General features: G+C 42.0%; 1 protein-coding gene across 2 annotated transcripts in view; it reads right to left on the bottom strand.

Annotated features, from left to right (window-relative positions):
• Positions 1-1,408: 1,408 nt before the first annotated feature.
• CHRNB3 (cholinergic receptor nicotinic beta 3 subunit) overlaps positions 1,409-18,158 on the bottom strand; it is a 28,257-nt gene continuing 11,507 nt past the window's right edge. The window contains exons 4-6 of one of the 2 annotated variants that reach the window (XM_028526764.2): positions 9,960-10,069; positions 8,829-9,711; positions 1,409-7,122 (exon numbers count right to left, since the gene is read on the bottom strand). In XM_028526764.2, coding sequence (XP_028382565.1) covers positions 6,988-7,122; positions 8,829-9,711; positions 9,960-10,069 — 1,128 coding nt within the window. In that variant the 3' untranslated portion in view covers positions 1,409-6,987. Of the gene's footprint in view, positions 7,123-8,824; positions 9,712-9,959; positions 10,070-18,158 lie in introns of both variants that reach the window. The other variant, XM_036011539.1, reaches the window with a different exon arrangement.

Genomic DNA, 18,158 nt, shown 5'->3' on the forward strand with positions numbered 1-18,158 from the left:
GGGGCTGTGTCTTCTGCGGAGGCTTCATGAGGAGGTGGGGAGGTAGCGAAGATCTGAAGAATGAGAACAGTTAGGACAGCTTTCTGTGTGCCCACACAGGTGCGCATGCCTGCAAGTGTCAACACGTGTGTGCCTCCATGTGGGTGTGCCTGCACATATATGCTCATGCATATGTGTTTGTGCCACATGCTGGCATGTGTGATGGAGAGTTGTATGGATTTTGCTGCATCCACTTGTTGAAATTAGCTGGCAAGGTTGCCCAGAGAAGACTTTTCTTGCTATACATTTGAGATAAAAATTTCTGCCCTGGCTGGTGTAGCTCAGTGGATTGAGCATGGGCCTGAACACCAAAAGGTTGCCGGTTCATTTCCCAGTCACAGCACATGCCTGGGTTGCAGGCCACAGCCCCCAGCAGGGGGCACTCGAGATGCAACCACACATTGATGCTTCTCTCCCTCTCTTTCTCTCTTCCTTCCCTGCTCTCTAAAAATAAATAAATAAAATCTGTAAAAACTTTCTTGGCTTCAAAGTTCTTTTTCGTAGTTACTTCCTTGGGGTTGTGGTGATACATAAATATGTATCCTTTTCTATATTTAGAAGTGGTATTTTATACTAATTTAGCTGCAATGAGGCATAAGCTTTATGTACATGTAGACATGTTTGACCTTTGCGGTATCCGTGCCTGGGCAGAAAGGGGCTGTGGAGAGTGGGTCCTGTGATATTTTTTCAAATTTAAGACTGAATTGTAATCAAAATGCACTTTTCTAAGATTAGTATTACCATTTACCTAGCAAACTAATGAGCTAAATACAGTTAAGTAGTGAGTTAAAGTCAATAGCGTTCTCAATAAAAAGAACAGGGAGTTGCCCTTTGAGTCCCCAGTCCCAGCAGGGATTTGCAGCATCGAATCCTTGATTTCATCACAAAGAACATCTGTGAATCCTGTCCTAATGTAGTGGTAAAGCAGATTACATTTTCCCAAAGGAACAAAGTTATAATTAGAAGTCGTGCAGTTTAAAAAGTGTGAAAACTCTAGTACACAGCTCCGAAGAATAGAATTTTAGAGCAGAAGGAGTGTCAGAGGTCATGAGTCGTAACCTCTTGTTGCCCAGAGAGGACAGATGACCCTTGTGAGGTCCCACAGCTGACAGCTGGGTAATAGCCGGTTTGGAACTCAAGGGTCCTTGTGTCTTGGTTTTTTCTTCACCATGTTACCTCCTTTTTAAAATCCAATCAAATGTACAGAAAAGTAATGGGTATGTGGATAATGCAAGGAGCCCCAATTTTCCATAATGTGTGCACATAACACAGAAAATACAGTTCTGTGGTATAAAACATGGTATCTATTGAAAACAAATACACTGACCATATTAAATACTGTCTAAACATTTAAAGTATATAAACGTGATTTTTTTTTTAGAATTTAGAGTTGCTATTTAGAGTAATTTGAATGGCATGAATCTCTCTAAAATGCAGTTCAGGATATTTGAAAAATTCTACTATTCTTTTTTGCTTGGTTCTTTTTGTTTTAAGAATAGAGCAGATCTCAGAACTTTATAGGCCTACAAAAGAGAGTCACGCAAGACAGGGAGGGTACTTAAAGAAACGATTTCCAAGAGGAGGGATCAAGGGCACAAGCGGAGAAGAGGTTAGGTGTGGAAAGGAGAAGGGCTAGTTGGTATGCACAGGCGGGAGATCTGCCTGGAAGCAGTCAGAGGCCACGCAAATGTCCCGGAGGCTGGAAACAGTCAGGCATGAAGAACCCTGTTAGAGTAGACGTGGTCCTCTTGCCAAGATCATGAACTCCAAGGCATGTCTCACCACCTGGCTGGGTAGCTCAGTTGGTTAGAGCATTGTCCCGGTACACCAAGATTTCAGTTTCGATCCCTGGTCAGGGCAACCATAAATATGTAGAACAACAAAATGATATTTCTCTTTACCTCTCTCTTTTCCTCTCTCAAAAATCAATAATGAAAAATATGTACATGCCTTTCTTTTTTGTCAATAAATTTGCAATTCTATTCCTAAGAAAGTCATCTTTCCAGTCTCCATCCATGTCCAGCCTCCACCAGTGTGCAAAGCCAAGATTATTTGGATCCCTCCAAATAGATTCACACTCTTATCATGGCGTGTTGCCTCCTTTGGTTTTCAGTGTTTTGGTTGCCATGTATTAATTGGGCATGTCTGACAGGACTGGGATTTTAATAAGATTTCTAGTATAAAATGGCTGGCTGATGTGTTTCCTTCTTTTCTTTCCTACTCCAAATCCTATTCACACTAGAGAAGAAAGACAAAATGAAAACAAATCCACAACAGCACTGGAAAGTTGGCCAGGGTACCTTCATAGGCCAGACTGATGGGAATGGCAGGAACATGTAGGACAGATATGACCAGATTTGTAGTAAAACCTAAGAGAGCAGTAGAACTGTGGTCCCATGCAGGAAAGATGGGACCAACAAAGAGGCTGTTTTTTTTTCTAGAAAATCTCCACAGTGACCCTAGGATAATATAAGGGGAGACTTAAAGAGGAAGTGTCATTGTTCAGTAATCAGGTGAAGGGCCAAGTACAGCTGCATACGTCCTCTACTTCCATAGTTGCTAAGTCGTCTGTCCCATGAATGTGGGCGTCCTGACACCCGGGAAACCAGGGCGGGGCCTGCCATGGAGGAAGGGGTGCCCCCGCCCATAAGAGGTGAGCTGCCCACATGCGCCTGAGAAACGCTTTCTTAGACACAAACAGTAAAGGAAACTGACTGGAGCCGGGTCTCCTGTGTAGAAATAGTTTTTACTGTTGGGTGAATAAACAAATCAGAAATCACTGAACGTTTGAGTCAAATGACCACAAAAAGCATCAAAAGTTGGAAGAATTAACCCCTGAAAAAAAAATTAATGCAGACAATAGAGGATTTTAAAGTAACTATAATTAGTATTTTCCCAAATATTTCAGAGGATAAGATGACCAAAGAGACAACTTGTAGTTCTTAGAAATCAAATACATGCTTACACCATAAACAAACAAACAAACAAACAAACAAACAAGAACCCTTCCTCAGTAGTGGGCTGAGTTAAAGAACAGAAGATGACTGAAGAGCAAGTCAGCTATAACGTCAAGCTGACAATGTAAAGAACTAAAGCAATACCAAGAATGAGAGAAAAGTTAGTGAATATGAGAGAAAAGTTAGTGAAAGGTCCAGAAATATCACGATCTCTTTATTAAAAATTTCAAAAGGAAAAGAGAGTAGCCTTGGCTGGCGTAGCTCAGTGGATTGAGCGCGGGCTGTGAACCAAAGTGTTGCCGGTTCAATTCCCAGTCAGGGCACATGCCTGGGTTGCAGGCCATGAACCCCAGCAACCGCACATCGATGTTTCTCTCTCTCTCTTTCTCCCTCCCTTCCCTCTCTGAAAATAAATAAATAAAATCTTAAAAAAAACGGAAAAGAGAGTGAGAATGAAGTCTGGGAAATAATAAAAGACATAAGAGAAGAGAATTTGCAGCAGTTGAAGAAACACATCAGTCAACAAATGCTAAGACAAAATGATGAGATGAAAAGGGAGAGAGAGAGAAAGAGACAGAGAGAGGAATATCTATACTTAGACACAGCATATACCATACAGGGGATGTTTCCAAAGTCCAAAGATAAAGAGAAAAGCCTAAGATTTCAGGAAAACAAAGCAACACTGGAACCTAACAGGAATAAGGAACGAGAACCGACCCTCTCCAGGCCTCTCATCCTCATCTGTAATGTGGGGTACTGTGGAACAATGGCTTCAGAGTTTTAGGAAAAAATGATTCTGAACTCAGAATTCTATGCCCCACCAATCTGTTTGGTAAGGGCAGAATAAATTGAAATTTTTGAAATTCAAGAATTCAGAAAAGTTACTGCACTCAAAGCATTCTCAAAGAATTACTTGGAGATGTCGCCCTCTGAAATAATAACACAGAAAAGAAAAACTTAGGATAAAAAACAGTGGTAATGAATAAAGCAATTAATGTGTTTATAATGTGACTGTGAACTAAATAGTAAATAAATTAATCTGAAGAAAGATACATAAAAATTAATAACCTGGAACTAAAATTCTGATGACTTTGACAAAATATAAAAGATGATAAAGGGGAAGTAAGGTGCTAAAGGAATTGTTTTGTTCAGAGAATGGTGGCTTTAGGCATTAATTCTCAACACTGATTAAAAAGAGTTTGAATATGTCTATTAATAAATTAATAGAAATGAATGCATAACTCTTAAGCCATTAGAGAAGAGGAAGGAACAGACAAATTCAGTCAGGACTGAAAAAGAGAAACAAAAGAAGGAATAAGAAAATATTATACAGAAAACAAAACAAAATGATATAAATAAGACTAAACACATGTGAAAGGGTTAAACCCTTAAATTAGTTTTTAAAAGTCCCAGACACAAACTATTTATGAGAAACATGCCCCAAATAAAATAATCCAGACAGGGATTTAGACTTAGAACTCGGAAAAGAGAAAAATTGCTTCAAGCTAAAATCCAGGATTTGGTAGCAGCAATTTTGGAGAGCAGAAAGCATCTGAATATACTCACCCTGATGAGTCTTGAGAGTGAGGGGCACAGAGGAGATGAAGTGCACCCAGAGGTCAGGGAGACACATGGAAACTGAAGGGAAAGCATCTTGGCAATGACCTGGGGTGGGGGCGGGATGGGGAAGCGGATTTTTTACCAAAAGCAAAGGCAACAATAGAAAAAATAAACAAGTGGGACTACAGCAAGCTAAAAATCTTCTGCACAGCAAAGGAAACCATCTCAACGGAGTGAAAAGAGAACCTATGGCACGAGAGAAGAGATTTGCAAGCTGTATATCAAATAAGAGGTTAATGCCCAAAGTATACAAAGAACTCATATAACTCAATAGCAAAACCCCAAATAACCCAATTTAAAAATGGGCATAAGTCCTGAATAGACATATTTCCAAAGAAAACATACAAATGACCACCAGGTATAGGAAAATGTGCAATTTGCATCAGGGAAATGCAAATCAAAATTGTGATGACATATTATTTCCCACCTGTGGGAATGGCTGTCATGAAAAACACAGAAGATAACAAATGCTGGAGATGTGGAGGGAGTCCTTGTGCCCTGTTGGTGGGAATGTAAGCTGAAACAGCCACTTTGGAGGTTCCTCAAGAAATTAAAATAGCCCTCGCTGGTGTGGCTCAGTGGACTGAGCACCAGCCTGTGAACCAAAGTGTCACTGGTTCAATTCCTAGTCAGGGCACATGCCTAGGTTGTGGGCCAGGTCCCCAGTAGAGGGTGCGCAAGAAGGCAACCACACATTGATGTTTCTGTCTCTCCCTCCCTTTCTCTAAAAATAAATAAATAAATTCTTTTTAAAAAGAAATAAAATAGAGTTAAAAAAGAGCTACCATATGATCCAGCAATCCCACTTCTGAGTACATCCAAAGGAAACAAAAAATCATTTTCTCAAAGAAACATCTGCTCTCCCATGTTCATTGCAGCATCATGCATAATAGCCAATGTATAGAAACAACTTAAGTGTCCATCGATGAATGAATGAATGAATGAATGAATGAAGAAAATGTGGCACATAGAAGTATATACACAATGGAATATAATTCAGCCTTTAAACGAAGGAAATCCTTTCGTGTGTTACAACACAGATGAACCTGCAAGGCATTTTGCTGAGACAAATTAGACAGAGAAAGACAAATACTGTGTGGTATCATTCAGATGTAGAATCCCCCACTCCCCAGAAAAAGAAGTCAAACTCAGAAACAGAGAGTAGGAACATGGTTGCCCCTTCTGTGGGGGAAAGGGAAACAGGGAGATGGTGGAAGGGTACAAACGCTCAGCCAGGAGGTGAACGGGCCGTGAGGACCTGATTACGACATGGAGACTGTAGCTGATGACACTGTATGGTGTGACTGAAATTTGACGAGAGAACTGACATGTGAGAGAGAGAGAGAAAAGAAACAGAATGGAAAGCCTAGAGGTTACTGTTGAAACGGATTAGACCCATGCGGGGACTTACAAACAGCATTATCAGAGAATGTTCAGTACAGGTATTTTGATTTTCTAAGAATAGGTAAGGGACATTAATGACTGTCCTTCTGGTAGCAGATGACATCGTTTCTACTCTAAGTTATTTTGACAAGACCTTCAAGCAAGTCCCAGTTCACAGCAGTTTCACCATCTGAAAACCTTTATAATGTTATGAATAATTCCAAGAGAGTAGAATATAAATGTCCTCACCAAAAAAATTTAAAGAACTTTTTAAAAAAGGAAAGAAAGGAAGAAAAGAAACAGAATGGGAAGCCTAGAATAACACCAGCCTTACAAGTGAAGCTGTTTTTAATAAATGCCACGTTCAGGGGGGACCTTACTTGACCAGTGGCATCTTGGAATTTCCTTAGTTACAATTATGCTGGGCTGTGGGCTGTCATTCCAGTGGAATTCTCCAAATGATTGCCGAGATGCGTTCACCCATGTCGCTAGAGATACACATCACATAGCCCTAGGTGCAACTCAGGCAAAACCACCAAGGACGGCAGTAGATACAGGATACCCAAGTCCTGTCCACACAAACGCCATCACCTGGAGGCCTCCTTGAACTCTCTGTGGGCCTCAGGCTTGGTTAGGCCTCAGTCCAAGCTTCCAAGGAGCATCAGTCACCTACCAATATTAGCCCTTGAGCATCCTGGCTTGTGCCCTGGGGCCTGGACATATGAGTCCTCCCTGAATGGCTGTGGAAGCCAAGGCGGGGGCCTGTGGAGCTTCTGCTTTACTTAAACCCAACCTACTTCAGTGGCGGCCTCCAATTTACTGTGGGCAAAACCACCTTCACCAAGGTTCAGTTTCCACGAGGACGACACAGACCCTTCCAATGAGCACGTGCATTTGGGCGCTGTGTATACATGCCAGCTGGGTGTTAGTTCTAAGGTGCAGTTTTGTCTCTATGGTAAACGTATTAGAGTTCTCTGAAGACTTGCTCCTAGTGGTAACTATGCAGCCACATCTTCAAAGCAGGGGTAAAAATCAGAACGGAGCCTGTCACTGACACTATCAGGAAGAGCCACAGGAAGATGCGGTCCAGAACTTGTGCTACGAATTTCCAGTCTTGGACTACCTGCAAAAGAGAAAGAGACACTTCCATTTACAATGCTGGGCAACCATTCTGGATTTTCTTTAAGGGGCTTAAAAAGAGTAATAATCAAAGCCCTGGCTGGCATAGCTCAGTGGATTGAGCACAGGCTGCGAGCCAAACCATCGCAGGTTCGATTCCCAGTCAGGGTACATGCCTGGGTTGCAGGCCACGACCCCCAGCAACCACACATTGATGTTTCTCTCTCTCTCTCTCTTTCTCCCTCCCTTCCCTCTCTAAAAATAAATAAATAAAATCTTTTAATTAAAAAAAAAAGAGTAATAATCAGATTTACAGCCCACCAGTTTTCAAAACACACCTAACACATTTCCGGCAATAAGGGCTTGGCTTCTTCCCCGAAACTTCACTAACAATGTGCCCACATGGAACGGCCTGTGAACAAACACTTTCTTCAACACTGAAGACGTAAAGTAGAAACAACAGATCATTTACGCATTTGTAAACATGACAGATTGAAATGGAGAAAGCCTGATTTCTTTACACAAATAATAAGCCAGTATCTCAGTGTGACGCTTCTTGATATTACATTTGAAATGAAACATAAACTCATATATTAAGAATTTTCCCAGGCCAGCATCACAAGGCTACTTCTTTTCTCCAACTCCACCGGTGGGTTTCACTGCTACAGCTCGAGGATGATGGATACTGCCCAGGAGGGGGACTGACCAGGAGAGGACAGGAATTCATAGGGCAGAGAGGAGACCAAGTCCCTTTGGAGGAAGAGAAGTTGGGGCGGGGCATGGGGCGGGAGGGAATGGACAACAGCTGTGAAGAGCAAGGTCAGAGCAGGAAAAGCACGGAAGCTGGAGAAGTCTGAAGGACAGGCCAGTTCTCATTTTTCACGGGAAAATAAATGTCCTATGTCTACTGTATGGGGATAATGTACCATGTCTCAAGTCACATAGAATATAGGTAGGATCTGAGTCTAGGACTGTTTTGAGTCTGAAATTCACACTCTAGCCACACTTCCCCCCCCCAAAAAAATCTGTAAGCTAAATAACTACACCCTTTTCTCTCACCAAAATATTGGTTGAAACACTATATGTCTACATTAGTTTAAAAATCTGATTCTCTTTATTTCCAAATACTATGGATAGAAATATCCATCATCCCATATAAAAATGAGAAGTTACCAGAGATCAGAATAGCCTATTGAAAATGTAGAATTAAATTATTTTAAATTGAATTAAGCTAGTCCTAAGGAATAGTGCTTAATCTATAGTTGCTTCACTTTTGCTCATTCTGTTTTTGTGAACTTCTTTTTTTTAAAAGACTTAATTTAATTTATTTTTAGACAGAGGGGAAGGGAGACAGAAAGAGAAGGAGAGAAACATTAATGTATGGTTGCCTTCTCACACTCCCCCTACTGGGGACCTGGCCCGCAACCCAGTCATGTGCCCTGACTGGGAATCAAACTGGTGACCTTTTGGTTTGCAAGATGGTACTCAATCCATTGAGCCACACCAGCCAGGGAGTGAACTTCTTCTTAAAAATCCACACCAAAAATATCTAATTTATGTCAGGGCTCATTTTAAATTTCACATGTGTAAAGCAGATAGCTAATAATGTCACATTTAAACAATGACAGCATTTTTGTTGTAAATCCAGGTGAAAATACTCATTCTCGCACACCTCAACAACAGCATTATTAAAAACAGCAGTTTACCCACCTGGCTGATAAAATGCTCTTTCTTCACGTGCCTTGAGATGTACCTAATGGAGTCAGCAGCCTTTTCCAAGAAAGCAACCAGAACTTTTTCTCCATCACTGATCTGTTTCTGCTTCCTTTTTTCTAGGACTTTACCTTTCACTACCAGTTTACTCTCCTCTGTATCTGCAAAAGAGTAGCGATCCACGTGGTCCCTCATGCAAAGTAATTTGGGAAGTTTTTGCAGAAATAGCCTCTTAACCCAGGGGGCCATGGGATGGTACGTCGAAGAAGATCTGTGGTGAACGTTAATGACAAACACGGTCACAATAATTGACAGGGTAACAAAAATCATGATGAACAGTAGGTACTCGCCAATGAGAGGAATGACCTTTGACGAAGACGGGATGATCTCTTCAATCACTAAAAGAAAGACTGTCAGGGAAACCAGAACGGAGGTCGATAGGGAAAGCTTTTCTCCCTCATCAGAGGGTAAATAGAACACGAGGACCGTCAGGAAGGAGAGCCCCAGGCAGGGGATTATCAGGAAGAGGGTGTAGAACAGAGGCAGGCGGCGCAGGACGAAGGAGTAAGTGACGAATGGGTACGTGTACAAACCCTCTCTTCTGTTCCCCTTCGTCCCTTTTGCATTTAGTATTTCCCACTCTCCATTATCAAAGAAGTCTTTTCTGTCGACGTTTTCATCGATCAAAACGAGGTCAACCATGGTACCGTCGTAAGTCCAGGACCCGAACTTCATGGAGCAGTTCTGCCGGTCAAATGGGAAAAACGTGACGTCCATGGTGCACGAACTTTTATAACTGGCAGGAGGGGTCCAAACGACAGTTCCGTTGGATTTCACTATGACTTTGGTCATGAGGGAGCCTTCGAAACGTCCATCAGCACTGTAGTGAAAGTAGTTTTATTCAATAGTAAGTTGAACGCATGAAGGTATTTTTTTTAGTTTAGTTTTGCCAACCACTGTACTATTTGCATTTTATTACTTTCTCTCTACAAGGTTAAACAATTTCGCAAAAAGAAACAATACTCTTATTACTTGCAGTTGTGCATTTCTCTTATTTATTTTACCAGCGTCAGGCTTTTCTATTTCTAGTCCTAATCTGCTAGTGTCCTTTATTTTTGTGATACTTACTTTTCAAAGAGAACTATGTCAGGAAGCCAGAGAGATTCTGATGGGACTTTGATTGAATGAATTCCACCATATTCATCAGGATTCCAGCGTAATTTGTGGTCTGTCCATTCCTGCATAAAATTAGCGTACTGTAATTTTATTCTGACCATTCAATGTTTTATACTTTGAGGTCTTTAAGTTTATGTTAACCCAGTGTTTTATTTAAAAAGGGTGAATCCATCTGCTTTAGGTTTTATGACCCTCTCTGTAGCGGTTGGACAGCTAGGGCTTAAGCCACCCGAGTCTCTGGTCTTTCCCAGGCCCACACACCTGTCCTACCTGGGATTTCTAAAATTGCCACATCTACCTCACAAACAAGAGGCTCAGCAACAAATGACACTAATTCATAATCCATTTTTTCAGCCTATTTTTTCTTAAGAAACAAAAAGCAATGATAGATCTAATTGGTCCATTGATATTTTAATTTCACGATGAAGGGTACAAGAGATTTTAAATGTCACTCAAGAGTCTTGGACAAATATCCACCCACTATGTTAATATGGAACATTCAGTGTCTGCTGACTACTCTTGATGACATTATAGCTTTTATCCAATAAAACAAATATTTTCTAAGAATTTTTTCTAAGTTCTAATCTGAACTTATTTTGGGAGCACCCAATTACAATGTTAAATTATATTTCTAATATTATTAGTCTCCAGATGCTTCCATAGTTTTTCTCATAATAGAATGAAATCATTTAGCATGTTTACAGGGGCCAATGGATCCAGATTAACAGGCCTGGCCATTAATTGATTTGATTATGAAATTTAAGAGGATGATATGTGGATGACACAATTACAATAGAAATGGACTTTCTTAAAAAGATTTTGGATCCCTTATCTCATGAAATCTGACCTGAAAATTAAATTCTTCTCTTCTACTGTCCCTCATGTGGACAGCTGAGTAATGATGTAGGATGATATTAAATGACATTTTAGAAAGATAGAAAGTTATGCCCATTGTGAAGCTTACTGGAGCCCAGTGATGCCAACTTTGTTATTAAAAATTCAGGAGTCAGCAGATGGATAACTCGATTGAATGGTAAAATGTTAAAATAAGCATGATGCCTGAAAATGATAGAACTATGTACTTTAGATGTGATATTGTCTATTTTAGACAGTATTTGAGGCTCAAATCTTTGAAAAACAAATTAAGAAGGTATGGGTCTTTAAGAAGCCACACTCTAAAGAATAAAAAAATGACATGACTATTTATGGACAAACCATGCATACAAAAGCTGACAGTTGAAGAATCCAAACTAATGAGGTATTTACCGTATTTACTTGGTGCTTATAGGCTTAGCTTTCTTTTTATTTCCTTTTCCTCTGCCCATTTTGCAAAGCAAATATAGTTTCATTCTTATGGATAATTTGTCTCTTGCCAAGGAGACTTTTACCATCAGCAGCAGGTCTGAGTCCCAGAAAAGTTGAAGGGAACTCAGAGAAGCATTTTTATTGGTTTGTTTCACTTTCACCTCATTTATGGTTTTAAATTTTAGGTACCGAAAAACTTGTTCTTTTTGTGTCCAGTTCTATATGCAAACAGTTGTATAATCACTAACACCATGAAGATATCAGAACAGTTCTGTTACCTAATAAATTTCATATTCCTAATCAACCCCTCCCACGTCCCCAACCCCAGGTGACCACCGGTCTGGTTTCCAATCCTTTAACTTTGCATTTTCTAGAATGTCATATAAATGGAATCATGTAGTAGATAGCCATTTGACCCTGATTTCTTTTACTTTTCATATGGATTTTGGATTCTTCTATGTTGTGTCAATAGCTTGTTCATTTTCATTAGTGAATGGTATTCCATTGTATGAATACGCCATGATTTATCCATTCACCAAGTGAAATATTTGGATTCTTTTCAGTTTTTAATGATCATCAATAAAGCCACTATAAGCATTTGGCCCAGTGCTTTGGATGAAAAACATTTTTTTTCTATCGGGTAAATGCCTAGGAGTGGGATGTTTAACTTCATATGAAACTGTCAAGCTGTTCCCAAGTGGCTGCAGCATTTTGCATTCCCACTAGCAACGTCTGAGAGCTCCAGGTGCTTGGCATCTTCTCTGGTCTTGGTATGGCCACATTTTTATTTTATTTTATTTTTAAAATATTCTGTTTGTCTATTTTTAGGCAGGAGGGAAGAGAAGGAAAAAGAGAGGGAGAGGAAACATCAATGTGTGGTAGCTTCTTGCATGCTTCTCACAGGGGACCTGGCCCACGACCCAGGCTTGTACCCTGACTGGGAATCGAACTGGTGACCCTTTGGGTCACAGGCTGGTGCTCAGTCCACTGAGCCACACCAGCCAAGGCCACATTTTTTTAATTTAACTATATTATAATAGTTGTACAGTGGTATATCACTATGATTTTTAATATGCATTTGCCTAATGACTAATAATATTGAGCATCTTTTCATATGCTTATCTGCCATCCATATATCTTATTTGGTGAAAGGGCTGTTAAATCTTTGCTGTTTTTATTATTATTATTGAAAGAGAGAAGGGAAGGGAGGGAGAAAGAGGAGAAGAGAAACATCAGTATGAGAAAGAAACAATGACCGGTTGCCTCTTATACACACCCTGACCTGGGACCCAACCCACAGCCGGGCAGGTGCCCTGACTTTGGATGGAACCAGTGAGTTTTCGCTTTGGGGGGATGACACCCCACCCACTGAGCCACACCAGTCAGGGCATACATCTCTGCATGGTTTTAAACTGTGTTGTTTTCTTATTACTGAGGGCATTTCTCTCTCCCTTCTTTTTTTGAGTTTTCAAATATATTTTTATTGTACCAAAGAGTCATATTCTACTTAAAAAACCAAGAGGCATTTTTCCAAGATATAACCCAAAGGAAGGGAGGACCGGTGAAGGAGGCTCAGAGGTAACTTTCACTTATTACTCAGTGTGTAGAGTTCTTTATAGATTCTCTATAAAAGCACTCAATTAAATATTTGATTTGCAATATTTCTCCACAGTGTGTGGTTTCATAATTCTCTTGACATCTTTCACAAGACAGACATTCTAAATTTTGATGCAGTTCATTTTACCAGTTGTATTTTTATGGATTATGTCAGACCTTCAGAAATTTCTGCCTAATCCAAGATCACAGATATTCTCTCCTGTGTTTTCTTCTAGAAAGTTTACAGTTTTGGAAATTACATTCAGATTGAAGACCCTTTTTGAGTTAATTTTTTATTATGGTGTGAATATAGGTTGAGTTTCTTCTTTTCTTTTCTTCTTTTTTTTTTTTTTTTGCATATAGATGTTGAATTGTTCCGGCACGTTTTGTTGAAAAGACTGAACATTCTCCATTGATTTACCTTTACACATTTGCCAAAATCAGCTAACCATATATGTACGGAGGTCTATTTATGGGCTCTTTGTTCTGGTTCATGCATCTGTGTGTCTCCCTTTCCCCAATACCACACTCTCTTGATCATCATCACTTTCTAGTGAGTTTTGAAACCATGTAATGTGAGTCTTCAACTCTATTCTCCTTTTTGAAAGTTGTTTCAGCTATTGTAGTTCCTTTGCTTTTTCAGGTCGTCTCTCCAGTGTCGCCCTCCTGCTGTGGGAGGGCCTGACCCTTCCTTCTGCTCCAGGGGTGGGCCTGCCCCTCAGACCTGCCCACCTTGATCTTCAGGGACCAGATTACTGTCACTAAAATACCATGAGACTCCTGGGGCCACTGGAAAAGAGGTTGGCTATACTCTTTCCTACTGAAGTTGAACATAGGAAGCTCTTCGAGGGTGGAGCTGAAGTAGCCACCGTGTTACCACTACCGGGTCCAGGATGAGATCAGAGTCACCCGGGGCTGTGGAGCCCAGAGGCACCCAGAGGAACACCAGGCCTTGAGGATATTGCTTGAGCCCCTGGGTTCAAGTTGCATGCAAAGCCAGCCCTGCCCTTGGACTTTTCCGATTGTGGAAGCCAGTGACTTCTATGTATGTGTATGCCAGTTCAGGTTGGCTTTCATGTCGCTTGCTGGAAAGTTCCCAGTTGATCTGGTGGCAATCCGAGCAGACCTTCAGCAGGCAGTATGCTGCAGGCACACAGGCAGTGACCCCAGACGACACAAACTCAGGCGTCAGTCACGCTCTTATGTTCCAGCTCATCTCGGAAAAACAATGGCAGTGAGCACAGCTAATGAGTCAACCCCACACGACCCTTAAGGTTACTGGAAATGAAATTGCCTGCTTCTCAGACCCAGTTTTCTCTCTTCTCCAGCACAGCCAGGCTCCCCCTATGCCCAGTTCTGCCCTGCAAAGGAGGGAGGTGGACTGCTGATATCATGGAGCCCCGGCCTCGGTGCAAATACCAGCCTTGCTTACTGGCCTTCTGACAGCAGCGTGCACAGCTGTGTTCAGAGATAACACCAGTGTAGTGGTACACTAGGGGGCTCACAGTCTGGGGGAAGTAATGCATTCCGCAAGTATGCCCAGCTTGTGTTCGCACAGAACACACCACCACTGTACTCCTAGCCAATAAACAAGCAATCTAACAGACAAATAAAAACTGTATACCCGTGGTCCTTGATATGCAGGGGGGCTGGGTGCAGTTCGGGCATAAAGACACTGAACAGCATTATGGGTAGGCAAGGCAGTGCTGAGGAGCTGACATCTAAGTGGAGACAGGAAGGGTGAGTGTGGGGTGGGGGCAGGGAGGTCTGCCACGGAGGAACAGTGAGTGGGAAGGCAGAAACGGATGTGCGGACGAATGAGGGGTGCATTTGAATCCTTGAGGAGGATATAAAGAGATCTACAGGAAGCTGATGTTGCGTTCCTGGCCAGTAAAGAAAAAAGGGCCAGGTGGGATTTTGGTCAGTGTTGCTTGCTCTGGTGCAGCCAGAAGAGATGGAGCTCGACAGCCCTGAGTCCCACACACAGACTGTCCTTTGCTAGTCGCACTCCCCTGTGGGGTCGAGAGTGTCACCTCTCACAAGCGTGGTGTCCTTTCTGTAGCCAGACCTGAGGAACCAGAGATGTTGTTCCTGACCATCCCGTCCAGAGGGGCTCGCCACATTTCCACTGGATGTGCGTCCACCAAGATGCTGGCTGAGCCCCCGTACCCCAAGCTGACCACGTGTGAGAGTCAGTGAGGTCAGGATGAAGATGCAGAGCCCAACTCCTCTATCTTGTCCTTTAAGAAGCGGTGAGATTTTCTGGGCACCTTCCTGTTGTCTCAGAATCCCTGGGAGCATCTGGAGATGAACCTCCTGCCTCTCCCTTCTTAAAGTATGAGATTAGAATAATATCCTGAGTTCGTGCAGCACGTTCTAGCCAGGCCTCTCACAGCCTTTTGCACATACCGGCTCCCCTTTGTGCAGCTCGTGGTGGAGGGCTGAGTTAGCGTAGGAAACTCGGGAGCGGGAGCGCAGGGTGCTTCAGGGCCAAATGTCAAAGTTAATCTGCCACTGAGAAGAAAAGGCAAAGTACTCCAAGTCTAGGTTTCTTAATTCAAAAAAGTACAATTTCAAATCCCTGCCATAAATTGTCCCTTTAAACGGTCTTTTCTTACATATATTGCCTGAACTATTACTCATAAATGTCTAGCTATTACTACAATTCAGAACAAAATTTCATTTAAACTTAAATCATAATATTTTTACCATGAATAAATTCTTCAAATTACTTTCAGTTTAATACTAAGACAATTAGATAATAAGAGACAAATATTCCTTGCTGTTGCTTTAATTTGCAGCCTTTGGGATATCCCTGGGAAGTCAAGTTATCTTAAGGTCAGATGAGAAATTCTTAAAACCAAATTAATGTTGAGTCATTGTAATCTTTAAGACAGGAACACGATATATAATATGTCTCATACTCCCATTTAGCTCATGAGCTGTCCGTGCCAAGAGTTGGAATTCATCATTCAGGCAGGATGAGGAAGCCTACAGAGGTGGCATGAGGAAATGACACTTACACTGAGTCCCCATCACACGCCAGGTAATGAGTGAGTCACATTCACACACACGGTCTCCTCCAACCTCCCAAGGACACCGTGGGCTAGGCATGGCTCCCCTTTGATAGATGAAGACGCTGAGGGCCAGGGAGGTGGAATGACTGGCCCAAGTTCATGTGACAGGCCTTTTGATGCCCAGCTCACTCTCCTCGATTCTTACTGAGGGCCCCCCTGAGTGAGAAGAACATGCTGGCCTCCCTTGCTAAGGTCAGAGAGAAGCTGTAGGAAGGTGGGAAAACAAGATGGTGAGGTCAGAGATGAATTGTAAGTGCCGCTGCAGGCTGTCCGAGAAAATCGGGCTTCGAGGAGGTCGCCCAGCGCTTCCCAGCGGGTCTGTTTCCTGTTTCTCCTCAAAGACCAGCCCCAGGGACCTACCCAAGGAGACCTTCATTATGTTTGCTGAACTTTTTGTTAACCTAAAACGGGAGTCAGCTATTGGAGGAAGAACACTAGTTCAAGATGTTGGCCTTGGCAGATATGCAGGCAGCTTTCTTTTCCTTGGGATCATCCTGGGGAGAGGAGAGCAAACTGCTCTCAGCTGCGGTGCAGCTGACTCACCCGGCATCTCACTGTCCCATTGGTGTTTACGCCCAACGGTGCCTAGCCCCGTGCCCCACACAGTGCCCAGCACATAGTAGGTGCTCGGTAAGTGCTTGTTGAGTGAGTAAATTTGACATCTGTCATCACAGTGATTATTCACACGATACCATCTAGGCAAAGAGTCCACCCTTGGGTCCTTAATGAAAGGTGGGTTTCATTTCCCAGTACCTTTGAGGGGCTGCTGACGCAGTTTTCCCAGGCCTGACCATGACAAAGCAGAGTCTGAGCAGCTAAGGCATTAAGTACCTGCTCATGCAGTTTCAGGAGTCGGTGTTAATAATCTATTTATAATGTGTAGGGTTTTGATTTCTCCCTGGAAGCACGAAGGAGGAAGACAAATGAATTTGCAAAATAAATCAATAACATAAAAATAGCTCCACAGAGAGGACTTTCTCAGGATGTCACTAAATTTGCGCTCGATAAAGTTCTTGGTTACAAGGATGGAAGAGGAATGTCTAAATATACCAATGGAGAACTGTGGAAATAGAAGATAAGCCAGAAGAATTAGATAAAAACAAATAAAAACTTATATCTCAGTTTTGTATGCCACCATGGAACATGCTTTTGTTCCAAGTCGGTAGAATTTTGTTCTCTCTGCAGGTATAAATTAGGGAGTAACTTTCAGGGTCTGGGAGGGAAATGAGAAAACAGGAGGGTGCGATCATTTCTATCCCATTTCAGCCGAGCTATGCAGGGTAACTGGAAAGAATTTCCCAGAGGTTTGCTCCGGTGTGAGAGCTGTGGAGAGTCTTGTTGCTGGGAATATTATTCAGGTGATTCACAACTTCTTCACATTTTTCGGCCTGTACATATCTATTGATTATGCAAGAGCTAGTTGGAGTATTTCCTCCCCTTGGAAGCTCTCCCTGCTTTTCTCCCTGTCTCATTTCTAATTTTGTAACAACATAGTACCTTATGTACGCGTTCTTTGTAGTGTTTATAGTTATTTTTTAACTCAACACTATCTTCTCCATTTAAAGGCAGGGCTGTGTTTCACTCTTTGTATATCCAGGATCTAGCAGAGTGCCTGGCACCTAGTAGGCTCTCAATAAACCTTGTGGGATGAACGGAAGATGCTGTGAGCCCTTCCTGCATTCTCTCTTCAGTGCCTTTCTGGACCAGCTCCATGAGATGCCAGGGAGGCTGAGGAATCAAAGCCTTTGAAGACCTAGACTAGGAACTACACGGGGACAGCTCTGTGAGAACTGGGCACCTCCCATCGGCTCCTCCAGTCTGAGGGACGGCGCGGGTTCTTCACGTAACCTGAACTGCACTTAACTGTGTGGAGCCTCGGACGAGTCACTTCAGTTCTCCAAACCTGAAGCGTTTTCTCATCCGCAAAGTGGGAGTCATAACAGAACTTATGTTATAAGGTAACTGTGAGAATTAATGGAGTTCATTCTCACGAGGACTTGGCAGAGTGCCTGAGCACTTAGCACTCAATAAATATTAGGTATTATTGTCATTAGCTGCCCTGAAACTGAGATCCATGTAAAACACCAATTATTGTATTTTCAACATTGATTGTATTGTACTTTTATCATCTATTTTCTTTTATCTTTCATCTTTCTTTTTTACCCTTAAAAGA

Source organism: Phyllostomus discolor, chromosome 11 (genome assembly GCF_004126475.2).
Source record: "Phyllostomus discolor isolate MPI-MPIP mPhyDis1 chromosome 11, mPhyDis1.pri.v3, whole genome shotgun sequence".
Lineage (NCBI taxonomy): Eukaryota > Metazoa > Chordata > Mammalia > Chiroptera > Phyllostomidae > Phyllostomus > Phyllostomus discolor.